We start from the raw sequence: 27,420 nt of genomic DNA on the forward strand, positions 1-27,420 counted from the left end.
ATCAAAGCTGGTAAGGTGACAGCCCCCGGCCCCTTTGAACAACATGCCGTGTCACCAAAATAATAAGAAGCGAGGTACCGTGGTATTAGATCTCAATAAACGCACACTGTCATTTTATTAAGGAAATTCAAAATTTTAATTTTGCATTCGTTTAACCAATTCTACAGCTCCCGCTGTAATAGAGGCAAGGCAAGGAGGCGGTGTCGTCGTGGCAGTAGAAAAATAATTTGAGTCGTTTGTGCTGAACATGCAATGCGGTTTAAGAATCGTGTGGGTATCTGCAAAGCTGTAGTATTACACAATAATTTTAACTGAATGCTACCATCGACGGTACTCGGCCGGAATGTGTTTCCCGTGCTGCTGAAAGTGTGCTCCTGCATGACGCGCCGATTCACCGTGCCTGGGTAGTGTATAGAAACACGGGTCTCTGACGTCACGCTTGCTACTTAAACCGCTGCAAAATGAACGGCGGGACTTTTCTTGCTTGCCTATCGCCTGAACTGCCGTCGCCTCCTTTCTTTCGCCGATCACGGACTGATAGCGGCGGGCGCCGCTACGACATGGTGTCAGAAGTTTCGTGATCCGCCCACCTTTAGCGCCATCGGAAAAAAAAGAGCCATCGAGACGTCGGCACAAAAAGAGGCTGCAATGGCCACTGCACCACCGCCACCACCGCCGGGCCTTCCGCAGGCACCACCGCTGGACTTTGAAACTACCTCGGAGTGGACGGCGTGGATACTCCACTCTGGCGACTATCGATATGCGTCTGGCCTGAATGAGGTCTCGGAGGTGGCGCAAGTGCGCACTCTGCTGTACACCATAAGGCGGCAAGCAAGGGACATCTTCGTTACCTTCCATCTTTCTGCAAAAGATTCGAAGAAGTTTGAGCTGGTTAAAAAGAAATTCGACGAGTACTTCATCAAGGAGACCAACGTTGCGTACGAGTGCGCTTTCTTTCACAAGCGGAACCAGATGCCGGGCGAGTCTATTGATCAGTTCATGACTGTTCTACACGTCTTGGCGGAAAAATGCGACTTCGGTAAATTCCAGCAGCGCCTCATCCCGGACCGGTTCGTCTTGGGCCTGCGGGATGAAAATCTTTCCGAGTCTCCCCAAATGGACCCCAAGCTGTCTCTCGCGACAGATCTAGAGAAGGCCCGCCTGAAAGAAACAGTTCAGAAGCAACAAGCACAGCTTCGCAACTCCAACGAGGCTCACGACAACACACCGTGCAAGCCATGTGCCTACGTCAACGTCGACGCAGTGGCTCACCGCAGGAAACTGCACCGCAGCGAGGACTCCCGGCCGAAAGCAGTTTGTTCCGAAAGACAGTGCATCTTCTGCGGCGGCCACTCCCACCAAAGGACAGACTGCCCAGCTAGAGCGCAGACCTGCTTCAACTACGACGTAAGGGGACACATTGGCAAGGTGTGCCTCAAAGGGACTTCTCCATACAACCAGCGAAAGGTACGAGTGTCGTCCGTACAAAAGTATACTGGGGAAATTTTTCTAGGCGCGGTGGAGGCGCCCGTCGGCATGGCGCGTTACGTTCAGTTATTGGATAATGCAGTGCCTGTTTTCGCAAAGGTTGACTCAGGGGAAGAAGTGTCCGTAATTCCAGCATCGTTTCCTGGACTCCCTACGAGCTTAGAAAAGGCCGACCACATCTTGACAGGTGCGAGCGGTGGCCGACTAAATGTTCTGGGCAAGTTTCGGGCAGATATAGTTTGGAAGGGAGAAACTTCTCGCCAAACATTTTATGTAGTTAGTTCTTTGCGCCATGTACTTCTAGGTTTGCCAGCTCTTGAAGCATTAGGAGTTAAGTTCGCTGACTCTGTCGCTCAGAAAAAATCAGACTACGAGCTTTTGTGCCCTCAGGTTTTTGACAAATTAGGCTCTATGGCTGGGGATTACACAATCAGGCTAAAACCAGACGCAGTTCCATTTTCAATAAGGGCACCACGCAGGATTTCTATATCGCTTCAGGAATCTGTGAAGCGGAATCTTGATAAGATGCAACAAATGAGCGTAATTCGGCCAGTCGAAGAGCCAACCGAATGGTGTGCCGGCATTCTTCCCGTACAAAAGCCCTCGGGAGACGTAAGAATCTGTGTCGACCTTACGCAGTTGGGCAAGTTTGTCCTAAGAGAAAGGTATAAGTTGCCTACTGTAGACCAAGCACTGGGCTCACTTGCCGGCGCAAAGTGGTTTTCCAAACTAGAAGCAAATTCTCCATTCCACCAGGTGCGACTCAGCCAGGCCTCAGAACTACTGACCACGTTCTTTACGCCGATGGGGCGGTATTGTTTAACTCGGTTGCCGTTTGGAATTACCTCAGCCACAGAGTACTTTCAAAGGAGAATGTTTGAAATCCTGGCAGGCCGTCCTGGCGTCATTATCCTTATGGACGATATTCTCGTATTTCGTGACAGGAAAGAGCAACATGACTCGGCCATCAAATGCCTTAGCTAGGTTGGCCCAGCTGACCTGACGCTTAAAAGAGCGAAGTGTGTATTCGGGGCACGAAGCATGAGCTTTATGGGTCACTTTCTAAGTAAAGAAGGCATACAGCCTGATCCGGCCAAACTCAGAGCCATTAATGAGCTGAATCCACCCTTGAATATTTCACAATTTCGCAGTGTTCTGGACATGGCCAATCACCTACGCCGCTTTTTGGCGAACTTAGCGCAAACCACTGCCCCACTACGGGCGCTTTTGAAGAAAGAGACTGATTGGGTTTGGGGTCGATCTCAGAACACAGCTTTCGATAGCTTGAAAGCTCTTGTCTGCTCAGCAAAGTGTATGGCCATGTACGATCCACGGCTTCCCACGATTCTTTCGGCGGGTGCTCCTCGTTTGGTCTCGGTGCCGTCCTTTTCCAAAAACAACGTAATGGCGAGCGCCGCCCGATAGCGTTCGCTTCAAGGTCATTGACCAAAACCGAGCAGCGCTATGCGCAAGTCGATAAGGAGGCACTAGAGTTAACGTGGGCTGCTGAAAGATTTAACGAAAATATACAAGGTATCGATGTGACGTTCGAAACAGACCAAAAACCTCTTGTCTCTTTGCTCGGTAAAATGCCTATCGATTTCTTGACGCCAAGGGTGCAGCGCTTCAGAATGCGGTTGATGCGATAGCAGTTTCAAATTGTGTACGTTCCCGGCAAAATCTTGATTACGGCGGACGCTCTTTCATGAGCGCCGATGAAAGCAGATAAACTCGCCGGTGAACTGACTGTCTCTGAAGTCTCATCGTTGGTTAAATGTTATGTTCAAGGGCTTCAAACAGGCGGCAATTTTGTTAACAGGGTACGTTATGCACAAAAGACTGGCGTTGTTTGTGAAGTCTTGCTGAAATTGTGTCACCAAGGCTGGACAGAAAAACCAAAACTTCCTTGCTACCTAGCTCCGTACTGGCAGGAACGTGCCGTAATTGCCGAATGCACTGGCGTGTTGCTGAAGAGGGCCGGATTGGTAGTACCTCAATGCCCAAGAAAAGAAGTACTAACCGAGCTCCATGATGGGCATCAGGGCATCTCAAAGACAAGAGCTTTGGCGAAAGAATTAGTCTGGTGGCCAGCCTCGGCGAACAACTCGCAACTCAAGTAAAATAATGTGTTGCTTGTGGGCGATTCGTCACCCAGAACTGTGAGCCGTTCATCTCAACCTTAACGCCAAGTTTCGCGTGGGAACGAGTAGGGGTCGACTTCCATTTTGTCAACCACTGTCACTACCTTGTTGTTGTCGACCACCTGTCGCGGTATCCGGAAGTAGCCCTTCTTCCCTCAACAAAAACCGGTGCGGTTATAGAAAGGCTTAAAAGCATTTTTGCACGTTGTGGCATTCCGAAGACCGTGCTGACAGATAATGGACCACAATTCTTTGGTACAGAGTTTGAGAAGTTTATCCATGTTTATGGTTTTCTTCACCTCACTGCAAGTCCAAGGAACCCTCAGGCTAATGGGGAAGTAGAATGCCTTGTTCAAACGATTAAGCACCTGATACTCAAATGCAAGGACCCATACTTGGCTCTGCATGCCTACAGGACAACTCCAGGCGTCTTCGGCTCTAGCCCGGCGGAAATCCTCATGGGCCGGCGTCTTCGGATAAGAGCGCCGCAGTTTCGTGAGCCAGTGCAGCCACCGCTGCTTACTCTTGCGACCAAAGACAGAGCCAAAAAAAAGTTGCAAGCACAGTACTACAACAAACGCCACAGGGCCAGGGGATTGGATAAACTAACACCAGGTGATTCTATTTGGTTAACGGATATAAAAGCCAGAGAAACGGTGATAGCGACAGCCGCTACTCCCCGTTCCTAGATAATGCGAAACGAGGAAGGGGTCACGCTGCGACATAACCGACAAATGCTGAACCGCTTGCCACAACAAGGGAAGCGTGAAGGCAGCTACGAGTTTCCAAACAAAAAAGAGTCAGCCGAATTGGTTTTGACGGAAAGGGAGCCACCCACCGCTTCAACTTCAGCTTCAGTGCCTTCAGATTCAGAGGCTGTGATTTCTACGTAAGTACCTCCCCTTCCGTGACTGTGACCAGGTCTGGTAGATTGGTTAAGCGAACAATTCGCTACGGTATTGATGAATAAGCTTTTGTTTGCGGTTCGTTTCCACTAAGGGTTCATGTTTTGTTCATGTTTGAATGTTCTAAATTCCACACGCAAAACCACTGTTATTTTGTAAAAGGGGGTTGTGCCGGAATGTGTTTCCCGTGCTGCTGAAAGTGCGCTCCTGCAGAAGCGCCAACTACGGGGGGGGGGGGGGGGGGGCAGTGGGGCTCGTGCCCCCCTCGGACGGATTTACGGGGGGACAGAGCCCCCTCCGGCCCCGCCTGAGGTTTTTTTTAAGGGCTTGGCTCGGCTCTGCGCCCGTCGATATCGGACTGTTGGCCGTTCTGTCCGCCAACTATTGTTTACAATAGGGGTTGGGATCTTGAAATACAGTTCCGTCCTCAATACGGGCAGGGGGAAACGCAGGGCCGTGTCGCTCTTCTTCACGGTGAGTTAGACGCGCTCAGTGTGCAGATTGTTGACAACAATGTAGCGCTGCGCTTCGCTATGGTGGCTAGAAGGGTGGCCCTTCTGGGCACCATAGCTTGGCTTCAGCAGCACACCAGCAAAGCGACATTTTGTCGGGAGCATAGGTCGGCGCATTCACTCGTGAGTACACTCATTTGTACTCATTTGTACTCAAACTCGCGAGTGAGTACGATGATGAGTGAGTACACACCCAGATTAAAAAAGTGAGTATGATGACGATTGAGTACAGGGGTAAGTCCACTACTCCTGAGTACAGAGCACATGAGTACACTAATCATGAGTATTAGTGCTCATGAGTACACTACTCATGAGCATGAGTACTCATGAGTATGTGTACTGGTGAGTATGGTACTCATGAGTATACCGTACTCATGATTCGAATACTCATGAATACTGTATTATCGAGTGCTTGCACTCGTGAGTACAGCAGTGCAAACAAGTTCTATCACAAACTCAAGTCTGGACGCACGTGTACGAGTTTCAGACATTTAGCGGTGGCGCTGTTATCCTTAACTTTCAAGGATGGTAAAATCAGGCAACGAAAACTGCACCTCCCTCCTTTGCCTGTTCTTGTTTGGCGCTGTTAGCGTTTTTCGGCGGTCGCTCGCTAAGGGGTCGCGGTGAAAAGGGAAAAACGAGGGGGTTAGGTCCCGGTGGGAAGCGCGGCCACAGTTCCTCTGTTTCTACGGCACCTGTTGATTGGAACAGTTATTTTTGTTCGCAAATGCGCGGCCTGGGAACGCGTAGCTGCTTCGTTCCGCTTGCTTCATTCAAATTGTTAAAGGGGAAGTGGTGGGGCTGCTCCCAATGCATGCACTACGCGCACCGAAGTCGCTTTTTTTCGGTCTTAAGCAGTTTCCATAGATGCATGTCATACTTTGGAGTAGTTTCGTGAGCGGAACCGCTCATTTAAACAGTCGCAGTTAGTTTACGTAATTTGCGTCAAATTGACTGCATGGTTTGTGTCAACCACATAGTTTTATTAGGCACCCGTTTTGAAACTTTTTTCTCAGGTTTGGTAGGACTGTGTCCTCGTGCTGTCCATTTACAACTGAGCATATAGCGCCACCGTGCAGGTTGTGGGTTGTTAATCGGACATCATAATGCCCAGCAGAATGCGTGTGACGCCTTGTTTCGCCTCGCATATTTTGTCGAACAGCGCTGGCATCTTGCTGCTGGACGAGCGTTTTGTTTTCGAATGGCAACCCGATGCGCTGCTTCTCGTTTATGCCACCGTGTAATGATGAAGCTGAAGACGACGGTGAATTTAGGTGGTTGTTCTTCCCCTACCTTCATCTGCTGTTTACTGGCGGGGCGACCACTCCTCGCTAGCAACTTGTGCCGAGTTTAAGCTCGCACTGTGAAAGGCCTCGTGAAAGGGCCGTTTTATGTTGTAACAGCATAATTTTGTCCAATGCCTGCCGCTACGGTAGCATGCTTTCGCAGGGAAAAGTCGAGGCGTTAAAAAGGTTTTAAAGTTAGCTGATTTAATTTACTGGTAACATTGATGAAACTTAGCTCATAAGAATCAGAACGAATACACTTATTACATAAATGAGAAAGACAGTCAATAGATCAAGAGTACTTAGCGGGACATGGCTGACTGGATCTCGGTCGCCCGACGGGAGGGCACGACGACGGGCGGCAGAGTTTCTGAAGTGAGTCCTGGTGCAGGTCGCCCGCCGCGCTCAATACCCGGAGGAGCAGCGTTATTTTCGTTTCAAGTGGTCCGGTGGGGGACGTATTGGGGAAAAAAGTACATCCTGGAGCGTGCGGACGCAATGGAACAAGGCTTTCTGACGCCAATCGGGGAGACGCTTCTTAGCTCCAATCAGCCATGTTCCCGCCAAAGTGAAAGGGAAAAATCAAACACAGAAGACACCAAGTTCAAACTCGACGGCGCCCGTTTCCGGCGAAAGAATTACTGGTGAGAATAAAGTAGTGCACACAAACTCGAAAAGGGGTAAAGACAGGCGGTCGTTTGAACCAGACCGAGGGTTCGGAGCACAGAGCGGCCCCCGTAGACCGTAGACGCAACGGGGGGTCGGAGACGCCACTGCGCGCGGTAACCTAACCCTCGCAACAGCCGTGTCCCTCCCTGGTCGGCCGACGGACAAACACGCCGGAGCCATTTGTCAGAAAAAAGGGGGCCAGGGCATCGCCGCGTCCGAACCACTTTCACACACAACACTTGGAAGCAAGAGCCCTGGCCGCGGGCACAGAACGCAAAAACGAACAAACAACATCAAGAGACCTCGGCTTCGCGACAATATGATGAACGCCATCGCCAAACGTTGGGTTTTTACCTTTATCTCACGTCTTGGAACGTCTCGTAAAACATGTTGCTTGCCTATAACGACGCCACCGCACTTTTTATCGATAGCTGTCAACTTCATTAGCACTTCTCGAACCAAAAGCTGCAGATTTCCACTGTACAACCAACGCACCAACACGGGAATACAGTGACGCCAGTGCAAGCTATCACGCCTCCGAAAAGCCTGTCTGCAAGCTTTGCTTTCGAGGTCACAAAGCACGCCAGAGCAGTTTGACAGTGCTGTAACTGCTGCCAAGCACCGGCAGCAACTGGGTGCACTGCGGCCGTCGACTGCGAGCGATACCCGCTCCAAGCCTCCGAAACACATACACATACACTGTTGGGACTTGGCCATCGAAGCTCAGTCACTACTCTTGCGACGTTGCCCTGCCCAGTCCGCCATCGACGCGGCGCAGACCATAGCGACGAAGTAGCCGAGCTGACGATTATTTGAAGCAGCATTTATATACAATATATACAAAGGTAGCAAGATTGTTACATGGCTATGACAAGCGCGATAGCACTTCTCAACTCAGGGCCTTCGATGAGATGCCGCCGCACCACCACTGCTTCCGGGCTGGTTTTATACCCCCAGGGTTCCGTTACAGCCGCGTGCAGTTCCAATGCCTCCAGTCGGAGCTATCACTGGCCGCATTGTGAATCTGGCGAATGGAGGCGAAGCGATTGCGTCAGCCGAGCCGCCACTACCGGGAAAGGGAAGACTACTCTGCGGCGGTGTCTCCAGGCGCTACTTACTGCGTGTCTGCGGGGATTAGTTCGTCCCAGGCATGATTTGGTCCAGCCGTCGCGACGGGAAAGGGAGAGCAGACTCGGCGGCGCCTTTCCCGCCAAGTCGCAGCACGTCTGACGCGGGCGGTTTGACCTAGGCGCGAATCAACCCCGCCATCGGCACGTCGCCAGGTGCAGCGAATTTGTGTCGGGCGCTCTGGCTCAACACACACACGGATAAAAAAATGAGTGGTCAAAGTCAGACCCGTTTCGGGGGCTCTTAACGGAAATGAACATACCAGCGCGTAGCGCCCCTGTCGTGTCCCTTTCTTTTTACCCCCGAACTGCCCAGTAAAAGAAAAACAAATCAACTCGTTCTTTTGTGCTGATGGTTCAGTCTTGCAATATTTTTGAATAAATGTGACCAGTAAAACACTTATTCAAAGAAATTTCTACTGGATGCGTCAAACCGCTGAAGTTCACGGTTCATAGATATGCGGGACGTCTTATTTGGGGACACCTCGTAGTTAGCCGACACAATGTAAAAGGCCCTCACTTCTGCAGGTGCCCCTTATGATGATGATGATGATTAGTGGTAGCCTCTTTGTAGCGTGGTGATGACGTGTCATCTCATAGGGACCCCCCCCCCACCTCTTCCTTCCCCCCTCCCTTCGCCGCTTCGAGGCACACTCCAGGTCTGCCCCCCCCCACCCCCACCCCCCCGGAAAAATAAGAAGTGTACGCCACTGCGCTCCTGCATGGCACGCCGATTCACCGTGCCAGGCCTATGTATGGAAACACGTGTCTCTGACCTGAAACTTGCTACTTAAACCGCTGCGAAATAAACGGTGGGGCTTTTCTTGGTTGCCTATCGCCTGGACTGCCATTGCCTACTTTCTTTCGCCGATAACGAACTGATAGCGGCGGGCACGACAGGTATTATTCGCCCACTTTTGTTACCGCCCTTCACGACGCAAAAACCAGTTCTATGCCAATAACAGACATGTTCTATTGGTGGATTTCAATTGGATGATTACATCTTCCCAGACATTGAATGGTCGGCCGTAGTGCCTCTTTCAAAACCGAATACATCTAGTACTCAGCACTTCATAGACTTCTGCTTAGCCTATCCCCTAACCCAAGTAGTATCGAAACCTACAGCAGTTACGTGAACTACCGCCAATGTATTAAATTGAGTTCTTACAAACTGCCCTTAACTGCGTTCTCAAATAAAAGACGCGCTAAAGTTTAGTGATCATGCCCTTATAACTGTAGCGGTAACAATACTAGCAAAAATTTTCTAAAAAGAAAAACCATCAAAACTGTGACAACGACAGCTTCAAAGATATTTATACTCAGCTGCACCTATTTGTAATTGATTACTCAAGGGGATTCGACGGACGATCGCTTGAAGGTACTCGGGTTTTATTTAAGAAGTTAACGGATTCGACACAGGCTTTATTCCTTCGCCGGGAAACAGCGTGTAATCCGAACGCGCCCTGGTACAAACGTAACTTTAGGCGCTTTTAACCAAAAAAAAAATGATTCTCCCATCTCGCCAAAACATCTCGCAGTATTTATAAGTGGTGCTTGTACCGCTCAAACGTCAATGCTTATGCTACCGCGGCCAAAACAGCAAAGTGAGCTTCCTGGTAAATACGATGACTAATTGTTTGAAAAATATCCCCATGGAAATCTTGGCATGACGTTAACTCGGCTGACGGGTCTCGCATCACGCTAAGTGACACAAATGGGGAACCAATTGAACCTAACTGAATAATTAAGGTTACTGACTCACCACTTGTTTTTCTTGTGTTGGTATTGATGGTAGTGATTTAGAATTCTTTAAAAGTACTGAACAAAACTGCTTTATTATCCTGGATGAACTTTGGAGCAGTCCTTCGAACAAAGTAACATCCCTGAAGGTTGGGAAAGAAAAAAAAGGGGGTACAGTCTTTGAATCTGATGACAGAGCCGCTTTATAATTACAGGCCAACATCTATCACCTACATTTCATGTAGAAATTTGAACAGAATATTTACTCGAATTTTGCCAGCTCTCTCAAATGCAATTCATTTTTTGGCCTACACAGCATGGTTTTCAAAAGCGTTTTTCACGCGAAACCTAGCTCTTTTTGTTTACTCACAATCTTCACTCTATTGTGGACAACTATTCATTTGCCGACTTCATTGTTTTTTTTTGCTAAAGCATTGACAAACTTCCGCACTTGCTACTCGCATTCAGGCTAAGTAAAACTGGCCTCGATACTGGCGTTCTAAAGTCGGGTGAACTTTTCCTCGTGTGTCGCCTGTAAACTGGCGCATGGAGTGACACCAATTCTGCTCTTAGCCCCCCTTATTTCAGTTGTACCCCAGGTCACCGTCCTTGGGACACTACTATTCCTTGTCGACATCCATTATTTGCCCAAACGTATCTCATCATCAATACATTTATTAGCTGACGATTGCGCCATCTTTGGGAAATAATATGACACTGTTCAACACGCACTCCAATGCGACGTCAATGACACCTTCTATTGGCGCATTACATGGCAAATACCAGAAATACTACAAAACTCAAATTAATGCGAATTCGTCGTATCACTCTTAACAGGCTCTCATGTTTTGTTTTTTTTGCGGCAGCATCCTTTCATTTCATTTTTTTTTTCATTTATTCAAGACAATCATCATTACAAGTTTGTCTTGGGTGGCGTGGCTATAAGCAGAATTAACGCCTGACGGTGCCACGACGCCCATTCAACAACTGGAGACAACCCATCATGCAGTGCACTAACTGTGAGCATAAAAAATATTGACAAACGAAAGCAAATTGCTCAACAACGCACAAAACATGTCGATACACTACAACAGTAACACACCGAGAAATCCCTTAAAAAGATACACGCAATAAAGAGTTTATTTTTCGGACAGTGGAGACAATATACCATAATAGTGATTGTTTTACAGCAAAAGCAAAGTAGCTTACACCAACAAGACAAAATTCAAACCAGAACAGAAATCACAAAAGACCATAAGTTGACCACACAGTTCGGAGGTTTTCATTCTATATAAAACCAGACAAAACAGTGCACTGCTAAATCAATTTTCCGCAAGGAAGAGAGCTTTCATAGTTTTTTTAAACTGTGTTTTGAAACATCGATATGTAAGAGATCTAAGATCTCAGGGTACTGATTCAGTAACCGGGTATCTGGGAAGCCAATCGCTGCTCCCCATAACTTGTCTTTGAATACGGTTTCGCGATTAAGTTTGTTCCTAATTCATACGGGCTTTGGGTTCTATGAAACTCCTTGTTAAATTTACGTTTGTGACATTGGTACTTACGATATATTTCTAAAGACAGCCGATACTTATATAGTTTCCTGATATTTAGTATACCATTTACCTCGAAGTAGGGCATACAAGTCTCCGGGACCAATAGGTTATCTATAGCCCGCACCGCCCGTTTTTGTACATTTATTAGCTTTACAAGCAGTTGGCTCGTATAAATACTTGGGCATTCATATCCCTACTGACCTATCTTTAAATCTTCAGATTGAAAGCACCAACAAATAAACGAATCGCATTGTTGGCTACATAAGGCGAAATTTTCTATCCTCCCCTACTTCATTAAAACGGCTGCTAATAATATTAGTTGTGTGTTCACAACTCGACCGTGCATCATCGATACACGATTCATCAACAGAAACGTTTAGTCATCAGCTCGAATTGATTCTAAATAATGCCACAAGTGTTTTTTTTTCGAATTATCAGTGAGCACACACTGTGTACAGAGTAATAACTAACGTCGGTCTAACATCCTTTACGTCAAGGCGCAAATTTAACGCTTGTGCTTATTCCATAAAATACATCCACACAGCATACATCGCCCCGCATTCGTAAATCGCCCTTTATGCGTTTCGTCGCCTCAGATCATGTTCAAAATGTTAGCCTTTCTTGCAACACCCAAAGCTTTTTTTCATTATATCGTACCACGTACGTCCAGGAGCTGGTACAGCCTTCCTGCTGATATCGCTAGTTACAAAATCGAATTGGTTTCGCACCGCTGTGGCTAATATTATCGCATCAGTGTTTACATTGTAAATAACAATGCGCTGCTTTCCGCGATGTACACTTGTCAACTGTATATTATCACGGGGCAATACCCCGCACCTACCAAAATGATACGAGGCAGGCAGTATTTAAAGAGTATATTTACAATTCGTATTTATAGATCTATATAGAGCAGATGCCTTGAGTAAGACTGTGCCCAGCTAGCCAGAAAAAACAGCTGGCGGGCGACCACCTCAGCGTCCTCTTCCTTTTGCTTTTTTTGCGATGACGATTACAGCGCGACACAACGCGTGATATGCACTCATGCAAATGAGGTAAGGTTCCTCGGGACAGTGTTTTGATTTATTTGGGTCAACTTTGCAATAGATGCCAAGAATTGTGAAGCAATTTTAACTGACGTACGGTATTATCGAATACCACAAGCAAACCTCAGCCGCACTTCTCCCATTGCAGCAGTAAGATTTCAACCTTATTTAGATGCATAGCGTTGTTTTTCAGCAAAGGTAAATATTTCTATTTTGATTTTTTACTCCAGTTTTCTTATGTCTTGTTTTCCACTTCTCTTTTCAATGGAACTGCCTTGAGTGTGTTCCAAATAACATACAACAATGGTTTTGTCCTTTCCACCATTAGCATCACTTTGTGTCGCCGGAAACATTTTCCTTCCTCTTTTGTTTAAGCTATAGCAAAAATTTGAGAGAACAAGGTTATGCTATTATTTGTTTATTTCCTGTGTTCCCTATCAGGCCGTGCTACTTGAGACGGCACGATGCAGCAAAGATGTGTTCTCTGAGGAATGGATACTTCAGCATGAGATTACCAATATTGCTGTAGAACAGATTTCCGCATTAAATTTAGTTCCATTAAAACAGTAATTTTCAACCTCTACTGCAGCAGATAAACTTTCGACAAAAAGTGTGTCCGGGAAGTTGCCCTACGCGCTTTATTTGCTGTAAAAACATGTGTGGGGCCTAAATATCAAAAATACTGGCATAGACATTGTCGCTGGAGCAACGCACAGCGGAGGAAGTTGATGTTAGGAAAGTTTCTACTGCTGATCATCAAACCATACACAAGACATAAATGAAGGTCCTTTCCGAAATTCCAGCAAAAACACCTGCTTCTAATAAGGTCGCATCTTCAGTGTCGTACTTGCGATATCTTTAAAGACTCGGCGAAGAAGTTAAGTCACGGAACAAGATCATGGTTACTTTTACAGGGTAGATATAGAAAATAAAATAGAATAGGGGAGTACTTCCTGTCGATATAATTATGGTTTCTTTATGGTATCCGTAGTCTACATTTCTTACAAACAGTTCTGCAGATCTAAGACTTTGTGGACTCTTTATAAACTCATTATGTGCTTTACCTTCGGTACTGCCAGTTGGGAATGTATTTTGTTCTACTCGAACATGCAGTCAATGCAACTGACACTAACAGACACTCGTCTCAGAATTCTTGTGTTGCATTTTTTTTTCATGTAGAAACGCAAAGATATATCCACTGCACTTTTGGTCATGTTATTTTAATTTCTTCCACAGCTGTATTTCATTTCTATAGCAGGTCTCGGGGACAGCTGATTTTTTTTTTATTTGCTTTGGCGCAATCCGTAAAAATGAAACTACCCCATACCGTAAAATATGTTTCGGCAAAATAATTTTTTGTCACCGCTATAATTTTTGTTTCAAAGTATAAGTGCTTCGTTTGAAATAGATAGCAGAAAAGAGTAACACCACGTGGGGCAACCGCTTCGAAGTAACGAAAAAAAGCATACACGGGGTTTTGCTTTAAAAGTGAGGAACAGTTTAAAATGTCCTAACGTTAAAATAAGAGTAAACTTTCCCTCTTTAGTAAAAATAAAAGAAGTTCTCCTAAAGGGCACGTAGAAACCACAAAATCGTCACGTTTCATTTTCTAAGTAAATAAAAATGTAACCAAATACCAGCAGCTTGTTAGTGTAAAAAATAGCGATTGGACGCCGAAATTATATTTACGATGCGTTCTCCTATTCGGCTCCACCAGACTTATTTTTTGTACCAGCGGATGCTTTTTTATCTTAACTTATCACACGAATCACACGCTCAAGCAAGTTTTGAGCTGTGGGGAACCCTAAGAACGGTTCTCCAACTTCAACTTAGCCAGTTACTTCGCCGAAAGCAGGTTTCCTGAGAAATGTGGCAGCATTTCCTCAAAGAATTTTTTTTATTATTTCAGCAGTACATTATGTTGTGTGCTCCGCGCCAACATTTCGCGTGTCATGGACATCGAGTTTCGGACAAGTACGGTTAGTTCATGCTTCCGAAATTACATTCAGACGAATTAATAGCAATTGAAGTTTTTGACGTGTCATCTCTTTAAAATAGACATTGAGGTTGAACTAGTTTATGAAGATCTGCAGTGGCTATTGATTGCCGATTTTTGAAGTAACAAACAATATTTCGGCGCACTTCAAATAGCCGTGTCAACACAGCCATCAAATAAATGTGTACAGTGAAAATTTTATCATGTCCGAAGAAAAACTATTCTTGCGGGGTAGGTGAGCAAAAACAAAAACTGCACAGAAATCCATGTGCGTAAAAATCCGAGTGGGAAAAAAATTACATCGCGCTTATACGGATACGCTCAGTACTGCCACTACACACAAAGCAGTGGTAATAACGCGGGACAGAACTTCCATAAAGCGCCTAATGGGCTTCGATGATAAAAAAAACCCTTCAGAAATTCAGAGAGTTATGTACTAATGCGTACCATTCGTAAGCCGCCTGTGTAGGAGTGAGTTGTTATAGGCGAATTTTTTGGTTTTTCGAAATTCTGTCCTACCAATTATCTCCATTTACATTTTATAATGATTACAGGGGTTTCAGACACCGCCTCCCTCAGGAAGTATTTGGGGCGAGCTAGAGTCATTCTTGAAGAAACGCAGTTCTTTATTTCAACCTCTTGGAAGAGAATAATTTGTTTTTTATGTCTGTTTAGGTCCTTTTTATGTAGAACACGGGAAACTTTTAATTGTATGTCCTGATAGAAAGCTTTCATTAGCAACGCGGACCGAAATCTTTATACGCAGGAGATGAAGCAAACGTGAACACCTATACGAGAGCAGAATTATGGTGCCGCATTTTGTAAGTCATTCCAAACAATCGCATATTAGGGAAGTAAAAGTAGGTTTCAGATGGGTGCTTGCTTCTGTTTGCTGCATCGCCGTTTCCGGTTGACGTAACGACGTCATTCAAAACCACTTGTTGAGCTTGGCTGATTATCGCAGCTGTTTACCACTGCAGCTGAGACGGCCGGGACCAGGAGAGAATCGCCCAGTTAGCCCTATAACGTCCTTGTGTTAAGAACATGTGGGTAGTGATAAGCAAGTGAAAATTGCACTTTAGAAAATCAGATACCACGCACTTTTCACGTTACGTCCAGACGCTGACGAAAAGAGATCAATTCGAAATTTGTCTTAGCGTAGCCTGCACTGTCTTATAGACTACTTCTTTAAGTAGTGTAGACTGCCGTGTAGCCTTATCTACTGAATGATTACACTCGTCAGTTCGCTTGCACTGAAGCGCACGCAGTCGAACCGGCGCGCCATCAATGGCGAGACTGAGGAATCAAGCGAGTTTTTTGCTGGGCTAGTTGGTGCATGTTACGCTCTGAGGAAAACAAAGAAAACAATCGTTTAATAATAATATAGGCGGCCGCACCTAACGGCTTCGCTTGAAAACCATATGTACTGAGTTTATTGACAAATGTTCTTGTTTTTTTACAAAATAGTCCCCCAGACAAGCAAAGTACACATCGCACACGCTGTGTTTTCGGCGACAGGACGGAACAAGCAACATGTGCAGAAACGGAACACCTAATATGTCTTTCGATCTGAAATATACGAAAACATGTTCCTTGCAACTCCAAGTTCGCACCGGGAACGCGGCTTTTTGTTTTTTACCTTTGCTTCAGGCAGCGCATGGATCCCAGAGATGGGGGAGCAGCCTGAAGCGGTTGCGGCCAATGGTAATTCATTCTGGCGGGGCAGGGTAGCCGTGAGCGACCACCAAAATACTATATAATATTGTTCTACGGCCGGCAACTACACCATACGTGCTACTAAACGTTTTGTTGACTTCTAATGCTGTTCTAAATATTCGATTGATGCTTTATGCTACCTTTCGCAATTCTTTTTTTTTTCTTTGCGCACTGACGCCAAAGTTGCATGGTACTGAGAGTTCAAAGGAATCCGTGCTAATATGCACAGTTACTTACAACAGTTAGACCTGATGCTGAATTGAAAGGCATGAAGGGCTGCTACTCCAGCGGGCACACCACTACTCGCAGGGCGGACTGATGTGGTCAAAATGAGTATAAAAATGCCCGGAACGAGCAGCTTAGTGACATTCTGACAGCCCACTCCAGCGTAGCGCAGCACGCTCCCGGAATAGTTGGTGCCCTGCGGTCGCGAGTCCCTGATGTGACAGTGATTACGTCTTGACTGGGAAACAGTTTATTGGATGCGCGAGTGACGACCGTGTGCATCGTTCAGTGTTTCGTCCCAGTCAGCCAGATTAGAGACACGTGCTAACATGTCCTTCGTCCTGAGGGAGCTTTTTTTTTTGCCTTGGTATTGCGCACGACGTTCTAGAAGGTTTCATTGTGCGGCCACTTAATACATGATATTCACAGCCGATTCAAGGCAGCACTAATATTAATGCACGCTAGAGTAGCGGCCCTTCATGACATAAATAAGATTCATGTGAATGGTGCAAAATTTTTCACTAAAAAACTCCCACCTCCCCTCGCGGGAACCCCTGTGTAGATGCGACGCATTGGCGGAGCGGCGAAGGGACCGCGTTTTATAGCGCGCATAACGTTGAGGGGATTGCGTAAGCCGGTCCCAGTCGATGACGACGTTTGCCTACTTGCAAAGCGGCGTGGACTCTAGGTGTTTGAGCCAAGCGTGGATGTTGCTTCGCCGGAGAAGGGCACACCGGTTATATGCGCAGCACGCCCGAAGGAGAGGAAACCGCGGAGGAGAGAGTACTGCACATGCGCCGTCCCCAGCGCGTCTGCCGCGGCTATGACGCAACGTGCCGCGGCTATGACGCAACGCAATCCAACACAATCCACTTTAATCCAATCCAATCCAAATCCAATCCAAGCCAAGCCAAGCCAATCCAATCCAATCCAATCCAATCCAATCCAATCCAATCGAATTCAATCCAATGCCCCTCGCGAGAGAGTGTTCGCTATCGGAGAGGAGAGGGGGTGAGCGGCGGAGAGCGCAGCTGGCGCGGCGAGGAGAATGGGGGAGGGGTGGACAACGCCGACAACAACGACGACGACGCCGGAGGGACAAGGCGAGTGAATTAGATGCTCTGCATCTAATATAAGGCGGCTGCCCCTTACATAAAACAAGAAAATGCCTAGAAAATGTAGCGCTCTCAAAAAAACGAGAAAAGAAGCCACAAAAATAGAAATGAGAAAGAAATGGGGGGTGAACAGATTCCGATTTCTTGCGCGCGTGCAACAAAACCCGGGATGGTTCATCTGCATCAACAAGAGCGTTAAAGTTGATATTTGCTTGTTTTTTTAACTTCTCTGCATCTGAGTCAACTCAAAACTCCTGCTTTTAATGCTTTGTCCCACACACCTCAGGGTGTAGGTGCAACTCCGCTTGCATTTATTCATCTATGCTCCATATTACCATAGGCTTAAAAAATAAACTTCATGTTCAATACCGTAATAATGAATGCACAATAATTTATTGAGAAATTTTTAATTTTACAAATTATTGACATCCTGAAACAACTTATTTGATAAGTTCGTTTAAGCAGTTTTGAAACACACCTTTCCGGATATGCATTTTAGATGCAACGCATCTCTTTAACTCGCCTTGTCCCGCGTTGTCGCGGTGTAGTCCGCTTCCCTCCCCCCTTCTCCTCGCTGCGGCAGCTGCGCGCTCCGCCGCTCTCACCGCAGCGCCATCTGTGCGTCAGCGCGGTCAGCGCGCAGCTTGCGCTCGGCTGCGCTCGCTCCCGTCGCCGTGCCAGCTGTGCGTTAGCGCGCAGCTTGCGCTCAGTCAAAAATTTACACCATCTTCCCGCGAGGGGAGCCATGGGGTAGATGCGACGCATCGGGGGTGAACATGCTGCGTAAATAGGATACATAACAGCAATCCACACGCTGACATCGCTAACATAACGGAAACGCAACGGCAACCCCCGATGCGTCGCGTCTACCCCATGTGTTCCCTTCGCGGGAAGATGGTGTAAATTTTTTTTGTTTCAGTATGCGCCACTATGTCATGCTTCAAAAAACGTGCATACGCTTCAGTTCACTTACAATTGTAGTTAACCCGACTAGTGCACCCACATTAAGGCATTTCGTAGCACGGTTTTTCTAAGTTCTTGAAAAACTGCTTCAAATATTTCACTTTTCTCAGGTTCGGCTACACTAATATTTACAATGCAACTTTTATAAACGTTTAAAAAAGGCCCAATAAAACGGCGCATTCAGCCTTTCAGTCAACCCTACATCGGGATATAGTGAATTCTTTCGCCCCGCGCAAGCCTCTCTTGGGGCATAATTGGACCTGATTTTAGCGGAATTATTTCTGGAACCTCAGGTATGCCTCCCAGTGATGTTCCACGCGTTTTGCAAAGGCACAGCACAGCGTGTATGCAACCATGTTCGGCATTTGTGCAAAATTGTACTTTCAAATATCCGCCGTCATCAGGTTCCAAAACCTATTTCTAAGTGCACGGTAGGTGTACTCAAACATAATGACTCACATGCCTTCGAAATATCAAAGTAGCTTCCTGTTTCTAAAACTACTGGACATTTTAAAGCGAAGGTTCAGTGTCATCACTGATGCCGTGGTAAGCCAATACGCTCTGCAGGAAAGTAAACCTTCTGTGACGATGATGATCAATGATCGTGGGGGAAGTGAAAGAAAAAAACGATTCCTGCGGCCGGAATTAAACCTGGGTCCCTCTTGTTCTGAAACCGGCGTCTCTCGAATTGCTCCAGTTCGACGTAATGTGAAGCGAGCGTCAAGCAGCAGGTATCGATTTGCACTGTACATTAGGCCTACGTAGCGCACACACGAGAGCTGCTGTGAGCATTCAAGAAAAGTGGTGCGGACAACCGTTAAAGCACAGGCTTGCAGTACGGGATAGGCCAACCAAAGAATCCATCTCGAGAAAGCTTCGCGTTTAAGCATCGTCGTCGTTCGACGCAAAATGGCGTGATTTTTTTATGATATTTCTTGCATATGCATGACCATTTCGCCTAAAGGTAAGTTAAATTTTATAGAACGCCCGGTCACAGAAAGGACATTATACCACGTGACCAAGGAAATACGGTCACTCTCCCACTCTTTCACACTGCTCAAAGTACTGGCTATGCTTTCTTTGCTCGGCACGTAAACTCAAGTTTTCGGGATTGAATTACGCGACAGAGGGGGAAAACAGTTTTTTAAGTGCGAATGCACTTCTTAAGCGAGCCTGAAGCCTCCGCCGCCGTCCGCATAGCAACAGCTGCGGGTGCGCGCGCTCCTCGTCTTCCTTGGCAACGGGGGGAGATGGGCGCGTGCTGCCTGGCCGTTGACATGGCACATACCCACGTGGGGGATTGGCCAGGAATCGGGCGTGAGAAGGGCTAATGCACCCGCTTAAAGGAGTACTGACACGAAATTTCAAAGCTGAGATCCGCTCTAGCAGTCAAGTACAACGACAACACAAATAGGTGTCTGTGAATAAATGCATCCTTCTTTCTTTGTAGTTGTGTGTGTGTGTGTGTGATCTCTCTTTCGCGAACATTACCGAACCGCGCAAATTCAACTCGTGCATTCGCACTTTCACATTCTTCCCCTCGGGGAAATGCGGGGAATTTTTTTTGGTTGTTGAGCACTCACCATAGCGGCTGCATTGCAAACCCTTTGTGCTGCAGACATCGGAAACGCCGTATTGATCAGTGTAGCGACAGCCGTAATTCTGATGGCGGAAAAAAAAAAGTGCACCATGCACTAGTGTTGCGAGGCCGGAGAAACGGCAGTGCTGACAGCCCTTCTCCCGTCGTCGGAGACCCGGCTGTTGCGCCTCACATGCATTTTCGAACTTGGACACTGAAAGTTTATATTGACTGGCAAATCTGGATAATTTAGTCCGCCGGCTATCACACTGTCCCAAAACTGACCGCGATAGCACGGTCTAAAACCCGCGGCAACCGGCTTCGAGAGCTCGGCGTCTGTGCTTTCCCCTTCAGGCGCGGACGCATGCACTGCCGAGAACAGCACGCGAGCGATCATGACACCAACGCAATCGCATAGAAGCCAGTTTCATAACGCGAGGGGCCAAGCGCCGGTATTCTCGTAACTGTCCTTTTCAAAAACATCCCTTTTGCGTCCCTTTCATCGGGACGTACTTTCGATTAAACAGTGGGCCTATGATTCAAATACTGTAGCTGTTCTTGAAAACGCATTTTAAGAACTAAAACTGTATCAGATTTTATGTGTGTTTGAACGTATTTTGAAAAAATAAATGCGAATAAATTTTTTTGTAACGACGTTAAAAGTTTTCACCGCAAGGGGAGGAACGTCCGAAGATAGCAGCTGCAGTCAGCTGTTTTGTTGTGACAGTAAAGTGTAAACAATGCTGCGGCTACGCATTTTATCGTGGTAGGACTCCATACAGTTACGTATTTTGGCATAGACGCACTTGTGGCATGGTGACGCGGGATTTTCCAAGGACCTTGAATGGTGCCTTACGTCGTTGACATTTTTGTGGTGCTTTACGAGGGAAAAAGTGTGTAAGTGGAGGGCTTTTTGTTTCTTAAGGACGTACATGTTGCGCTAGAAATCTCCGAACGTTAAGCGGGTATGTGTATGCGTAAAGTACCAATAAAAGGTTATAAATGTCATGCGGAGTACTTGTGTAATTTTGGTCGTTTGCTCGACAGCTAGACGATCGCTTATTTCATTGCACCTGCTTACCCTTAGCTAGCTCGCAGACGATCCTTTATTTCACTGTGTGGTGACGACGTATGATACACAGGCTCACGGAGGGCTTCGACAGTGATACCGTTTCTTCGTTACCGGCCGCCTACTGAAAGCTACCGGTGTAGAAAAAACGAAGGGCTCATGACACTTGCTCCTCGACGCTGAGCCCGCGCGTCCGCCGACCAAGTGTCTAAATTGCTTCTCATTCGCTTGTTCTTCCGGCGAGCCAGCAACAAGGCGATAATCGGCGCATTGAAGACTGTTTCCAAAAACTGTCTGTTTGAAATACAAATCGCCTTTTCGAAGAAGCCGTGGTCAAACGCAGCAGGTCCGCCGCATGTGCGTTACGTCACATCCGGTTGTTTGCTTTTAGCCAATCAGGGCTCGCTCAAAAGGGACACTTTTTAAAGGGACACAAAAGGTACATAACACGAGAATACCGCCCCAGGTTAGATTCCGACCCCGGGAAGTGCTTCTTGCGCCCTGGTCCTTCTGTTTTTGTTTCATGCAGCGGCGGTCTTCAATTTTTTCCCCTTGTGCCGAAATTGGAGGAATAAAGTCGAGCTAGTTAGTACGGTTGTATTCTTCTAACAGCCTTCTCTTTACAGGACATTCTTCTAAAGTCCTACTGTTACAGGATGCGTCCGAGCCTTGAAGGAGAAGTTACGAGGTTACTAAAAGTATGTTTTCCCTTCTTGTCAGTTTTAGCTGCGTGCAAGAAAGCTTTCGAAGCTTTTAGACCACCTCTGCAATCTGGGAAGGTTAGGGACGCGAGAATAAAAATTATGTTAATACCATACGTTCATGGACACTCACACCGTATTAAAATAGGCAGATAGTACACCGCAAATGTTGTTTTTCCGCAAAACGTAAACTTAGCCGAGTTTGTCCCACCGTTGAGCGCATGTGTAAAAGGAAAAACGAAAATGAAAGCTCAGCAAGTTAATGTGATACGCACCATACTCCCCGATTTGTGGAATTTAACAGAAAAGAAGTCGTGTATCAGATACCCTTTGATTGTGATCGCGTGTACGTGGGGCAGTCGTGGAGCTGTGTACATACTTTGCTCAGAGCATCTTTCGTCGCTAAAAAGTCGGCCCTTGAAGCCACTCGTCACCTCAGTGTTAACAATTTAAGTGTACCCCGTTCATCAATGACACAACGATACTGTACGAACACAGCAACCAAAGAACAAGCGAACCGGTTGTATGTTTCCACATTAGAAGATTGGGAGAGGACTGAAAAAGCCACCGATCATTATCCCTGTCAGATAAGAAAATTAGCTTACTCGTGTGAGGACTGTCAGAGGGAAAGGGCGACCAAAAAATCTTGCAGCTGTTGTTATCGATGCACGGAGTCATTGCACATGACCTGATGTTTGTGTATATATCTATTGGTTTCCCTAGAATACATTTTAACCTGATGGTCAGTCGGCACCTATGTTTGTCTTTCTTTCTCTGCCTCGTCATTTTAGCACTGTTAGAACATTGTAATTTTGAAGTATTAGGTTATGGTTTCTTGTTACTTTATTATTTATTCGAACCTCTCACGCCCATGTGTGCTTTGGCCTTCCCTTCTCATAGTGATGCGGCTAGGGAAGGCGACGTTGAGAGGTTTTTGCACGCTTAGGGGCCTAAGTTCGATTATAGGTATATTTATTTTTTCTGCTTCCCAATAAACCCATCTGACTATAATACCTGTGAAACCCGCCGCGATGGTTCAATGGCTAAAGCGCTGTGCTGCTGAGCACGAGGACGCGGGTCCGAGTCCCGGCCGGAGAGGCCGGTTTTCTGATGGAGGCGAAAAGCGAAACCACCCGTGTGTACGAGATTTAGGCCCACGTTAAAGATCCCCAGGGGGTCAAATTTAATCCGGAGCCCTCCACTACGGCGCACCTCATCGCCTGTGTTGCGTCGGCGCGTTAAACCCTACAATCAATCAATATAATCCTTGTGAAACTTCTTTACTTTTTTTCTAGTACGTGTTTCGCCCTGCGAGTGACCAGAATATTTTTTTTTCTTTCCAACTGGTGCCACTTGTTATTGCTTCCCGCCGCTACTTTGGGGTGGTCTAGTGCTAACATTACAGGTTTCAGGGCGGAAATGGCCATTTTCTGCATCGTTGGACCTGCCTAAATACACTTCTTTCTTAAGGAATTCACTCCGAACACCTGCTCATGGGCTTCTTGCCTATTCGCCACTATTCCTCACACTTGTGGGCCTAACACTTCATTCAACTTCGTCGATGAGGATACCTTTCTCGTAACGCTTCACCACGGAACTAAAAGCTTTCAACAGCTCCGCTGTTAAACATAGGCGTACGTCGAGATTATGCAGCTCGTCAACAGTCTCACGGCGACCCAAATTCTGCGCACCTCTTTAACACGGCGTGCCTGACACCCCAGCTATAGTTTACGCGCGTTAAACTACATTTTTATCTTGTACCAAACTTGTATCCGTCTGTCAATTATTATCTCTTGCATTCAAGTAGAAACCTTGCGGTATGCCGACCTAGTGTTAAACGACAAAGCATTAGGTGCCTCGTTTTTTGAGTCCGTCGTTCTTCTTGTTGTCCGGTCAAGATAACACTAATCACTGCGAACACTTAATAAAAACGTGTGTGTGATCTGATAGGGTTTAAACTTGAGACTACATGGTAGCAACCCGAAAATCACTGTGTTGCATCCGCTCTTTTTCATTTATTGCCGTATGCTATGACTTCTTGTTGGTAAGGGCAGAACAGAAGTAGTTACCGTTGTTGTTTCTTTTTTCGTGGCACATACCCACTTAGGAGAACTCCAGCGATTCTACACCTTTGAGCTTCTAATGTTTACGGCTCAAAAATTTCACAAATGTATGAATTGGAAACGCAATATTGGTAGAACTGTGCATGCCGCCATACACGTGAACGGGATAGCACGTGAGCAGAACAAGTGCACACGAGCCGCAGGGAACTGTAATTATAGGAAAACTGTGGCTCATGCCCGTCGTCGTGCTGATGCGATTCGCGCCGTAAGACACAGAAATAAAAGCGTAGAGATGCAAGCAGGGTGTAGCACCAGAAAAGTACGTTGCAGTAATACCCGACAGACACACCTGCTCGGAAGCTAAGAAACAGACCTGCACACAAGGTAGGAGGATAAAGTTGTTGCGAAGTACCACCATATTTTTCCATTCAAACCACACAAGGAGACTTAATTGCCCCGAGGATTCTTGCAGAAAGGAACCAGCGAACTACCCAAGAACGTGCCATGCCTGAAATACTGAGCGGTCCAAGTAATCAATTAAAGATATCTACTAAACATGGGGTCTAAATGCAAGGTTGTTTTCTTTTTAACCAAATACCGAGAATGTTTTGGGCAGTTCTAGTTTTGGTCAACTCGGCCCATCATTTCTTGTGCTGAACATCACTGATTCCTGTGATCTGTCTCCCCGGTGGTAGTACATCTTATAATTTGCAGATAAACATACATTATGTAACTTGCGTCAATTGTTGCGAATGTTGTTTTTGCAAATCTGTACTTACCACTTAGAATATACGCAAAGGGAAAAGCTCCAAGAAAAGGAAACACTGATGATTCTCAGAAATTATTTCCCAACATTTACGTAGTTAAAGCAGATAGGTTTTCCAATCAAAGGGACATGGCTAGGTAAATAGAGGGTAGGAAGTGCGGCCTTTTTTATAATATTCAATTTTAATGCTGAATAAACGCATTTTTTTGAATAACCATGGCCAGTGCCCACCGCACTGTTCAGTAGCACCTTATGTCTCTTCGAAGACAAAGCCGACGAAGGAAAGAAAGTGGTGCACTGTTTGAGGCGTTACATAACTAACCTTAAGTAATAAGGTGACCTTATCGGTGTATGGGGCATAAATTCTGATATATTGTCATGCGATCAAATCGCAGCGACAAAAATTAAGGCTGTTCCACTCAACGTGAATGCTGTCGGGATTCCTAAGCACTGATTCGCCATAATGGGCTGTGGTGCCTTTATCCGCTCACTCCTAGTACACATAACTCTCTCCGCCACCCTGTCTCACTCCTCTCTTGACCAGTTGAACGGAGGTTTGTATTTTGCAATTCAAATTTACACCTTCCGAGTGCTCGCCCGGCCCCTGGCTGGAGATCGCGAACGATAGTCATGTTCCTTTCGTGCTCTCTTTCATCCCGCCAGTGCCGGCGCCTTACTGGACAGTTTGGATCGCGTCGTTTTTAGCGGCCGCTTTTTTCGCGTACTATCTTAAAAACCATCCCAATGGACGTTCCTGAGTAAACGGACGATGGGGCTGCCGTTTATATAGAGATTCTGCCTCTAATTTAATTGCAATTTTTGATGCTCTAAACAACCAGGAGATGTAGCGCCCGCGGTTCAAGATTTTCGAACGGTTGTGACTAAATAAACCGCTTGTTTCTTGAATCCTTTGTATGGATCCGTTACGCCGTAACGCCGTGAGGTCAACTTAGGTTCTTTATCTGCTAGCACTAACCCAAGCTGGGGCAGATGGAGTATACATTATTGGTTAAATCCGGTTCAACGCAGGAGAGGGCGTAACCGCCTCAGCAAGCCCGCGATTGCCCCCCATGAGCGCTTCTCCGTCGCCCAATCAGCGCGCGTCGCATGGCGAGAGAGAGAATTACAATCCTTAAATACAGTTATACACTGCATGCTTTGGACCTCTCCAGGTTTCACGTCAGTGGAAATAAGCCGGAATGTTTTGTTCTGGCCTTTATCTCGCACTTGCCGGAGCCTTACTGCGCAATTGTGAACGCGTGTCTCCCGCGCCACTTTTTTCGCTTAGTTTAGAAACCAACCCAGCGAGCGTCTGAACTACAAGAACGCTTGGTTAATTACAAAGATTCTAAATCAAGTGTAGGTGCAGTTTTTTTAATAATGAGGAGATGCATGACAAGTGCCAGCGGTTCAGGAGTTTCGAGTGGTTACGACTATATAAACCGCCTGTTTTTCAAAGCTTCTGTGTTACGCCGTTATGGCGTGCCACTCTGTATGGGTCCGTTATGTAGCTACGTTGCCTGATTGGAACAAAGGGTTGACATAGTGACTCCAAACGAGCCAAGAGGACAAGGTGAGATGCTGTGTGCTCTTCCCTTAAAACGAACGCCGTTAAGAGATGACGACAGTAAAAACTACAAAGCAGACGCCAAGCGTCAGATACGCCACAAAATCCCTTGATACCAGCTACGGAGCCGATCTGCTCGAGACCATAGCACCAGCTTGCGCCGGCCGCCGGCCAATCGGAAGCTGCCAGCGACAACGGCCGGTGGCGAGTCGTTCCCGGGAGGAAAAGGACGGAGAGTCAAGAGGGCGGACCGTGACCGGGATGAACGGCGGTCAGGCGGCCTGATCCGTGCTGCGCCTCAAGGGGTCCTACAAAACAGCAACCGCCAGAGCGTCTCCTCCGCAAGCAATTCGGGTCAACGGATAGAAGACCGCGACGCCCCAAGAGAACTGCGTGCGATGCAGCGACGGCAACCAGGAGCACGCTCTACCACGGCGGCCAGTAGCGGTCCCAGAAACTGTTTCTTTTTTTTTTTTTGGGGGGGGGGGGGGCGAATTTTGATACCGAAAAAAAACGGTATAGAAAAGACAGTAAAAAACTAAAAAAAGCAGACAAAAAGAAATAAGAGCGTACTTGCAATTATTCGGTGCTCCGCAGCACGCAGGTGTAGCGGTCCCCTTTTCCGAAATCAGTTGGGGGCAAAGAGGCTTTACTGCACCTCCGAGGATCTCTGACTTCTTACCAAGGCTGCGCTCCGCGCATAACGTCACGTCAGAAGTCGAAGCGACACTACAAATCAGTCGATGACCTAAAACCGTTCGTCTTGACGCACGCGGAACGTCTCGAAAGGACGGGTGCTGATGATACGCAAACGGCAAAAGAACACACACCCGTGATGCCTCGGAAGCTACCGGCGCCCTCTTCTCGGAATGCGTCCTGAGCCCATCGCGCATGCACACACACACAGTTCGTAGAAACGGTGACGATGCTGGAGAAGAGGCGGCCGGTGGGGAAGCGTGCGACCTGACACATGGACACCGCAGTAACCCAGCACTTGTCGGCATATAATGACGCCGTCACGCAGCGTATAGCCATAGCGTGCATCAGGAAACCGTAAGGGCGCCAAATGGGGGCCGGCCGGCTATTTTGCAGACGCCCCAAGCATCGGCAACTTGCAAAGGAAGCTACTTCCTGGAAACAAGTGCCCGTGGTTCGGCGGGCATGGTAGCAGCCTTGACAAAGAACCGCTCTCC

The 27,420-nt window shown here is 46.9% G+C and overlaps 1 protein-coding gene across 1 annotated transcript in view; it reads left to right on the plus strand.

The window, feature by feature from the left end:
* The first annotated feature begins 278 nt into the window (after window positions 1–278).
* Window positions 279–27,420, plus strand: part of LOC144153245 (uncharacterized) — a 51,810-nt gene continuing 24,668 nt past the window's right edge. The window contains exon 1 of the mRNA XM_077684893.1: window positions 279–1,675. Coding sequence (XP_077541019.1) covers window positions 649–1,675 — 1,027 coding nt within the window. The 5' untranslated portion in view covers window positions 279–648. The remainder of the gene's footprint in view (window positions 1,676–27,420) is intronic.

This window comes from Haemaphysalis longicornis, unplaced genomic scaffold (assembly GCF_048455015.1).
Source record: "Haemaphysalis longicornis isolate Haplotype H1 unplaced genomic scaffold, Haemaphysalis longicornis Haplotype H1 scaffold_9, whole genome shotgun sequence".
Taxonomy (NCBI): domain Eukaryota; kingdom Metazoa; phylum Arthropoda; class Arachnida; order Ixodida; family Ixodidae; genus Haemaphysalis; species Haemaphysalis longicornis.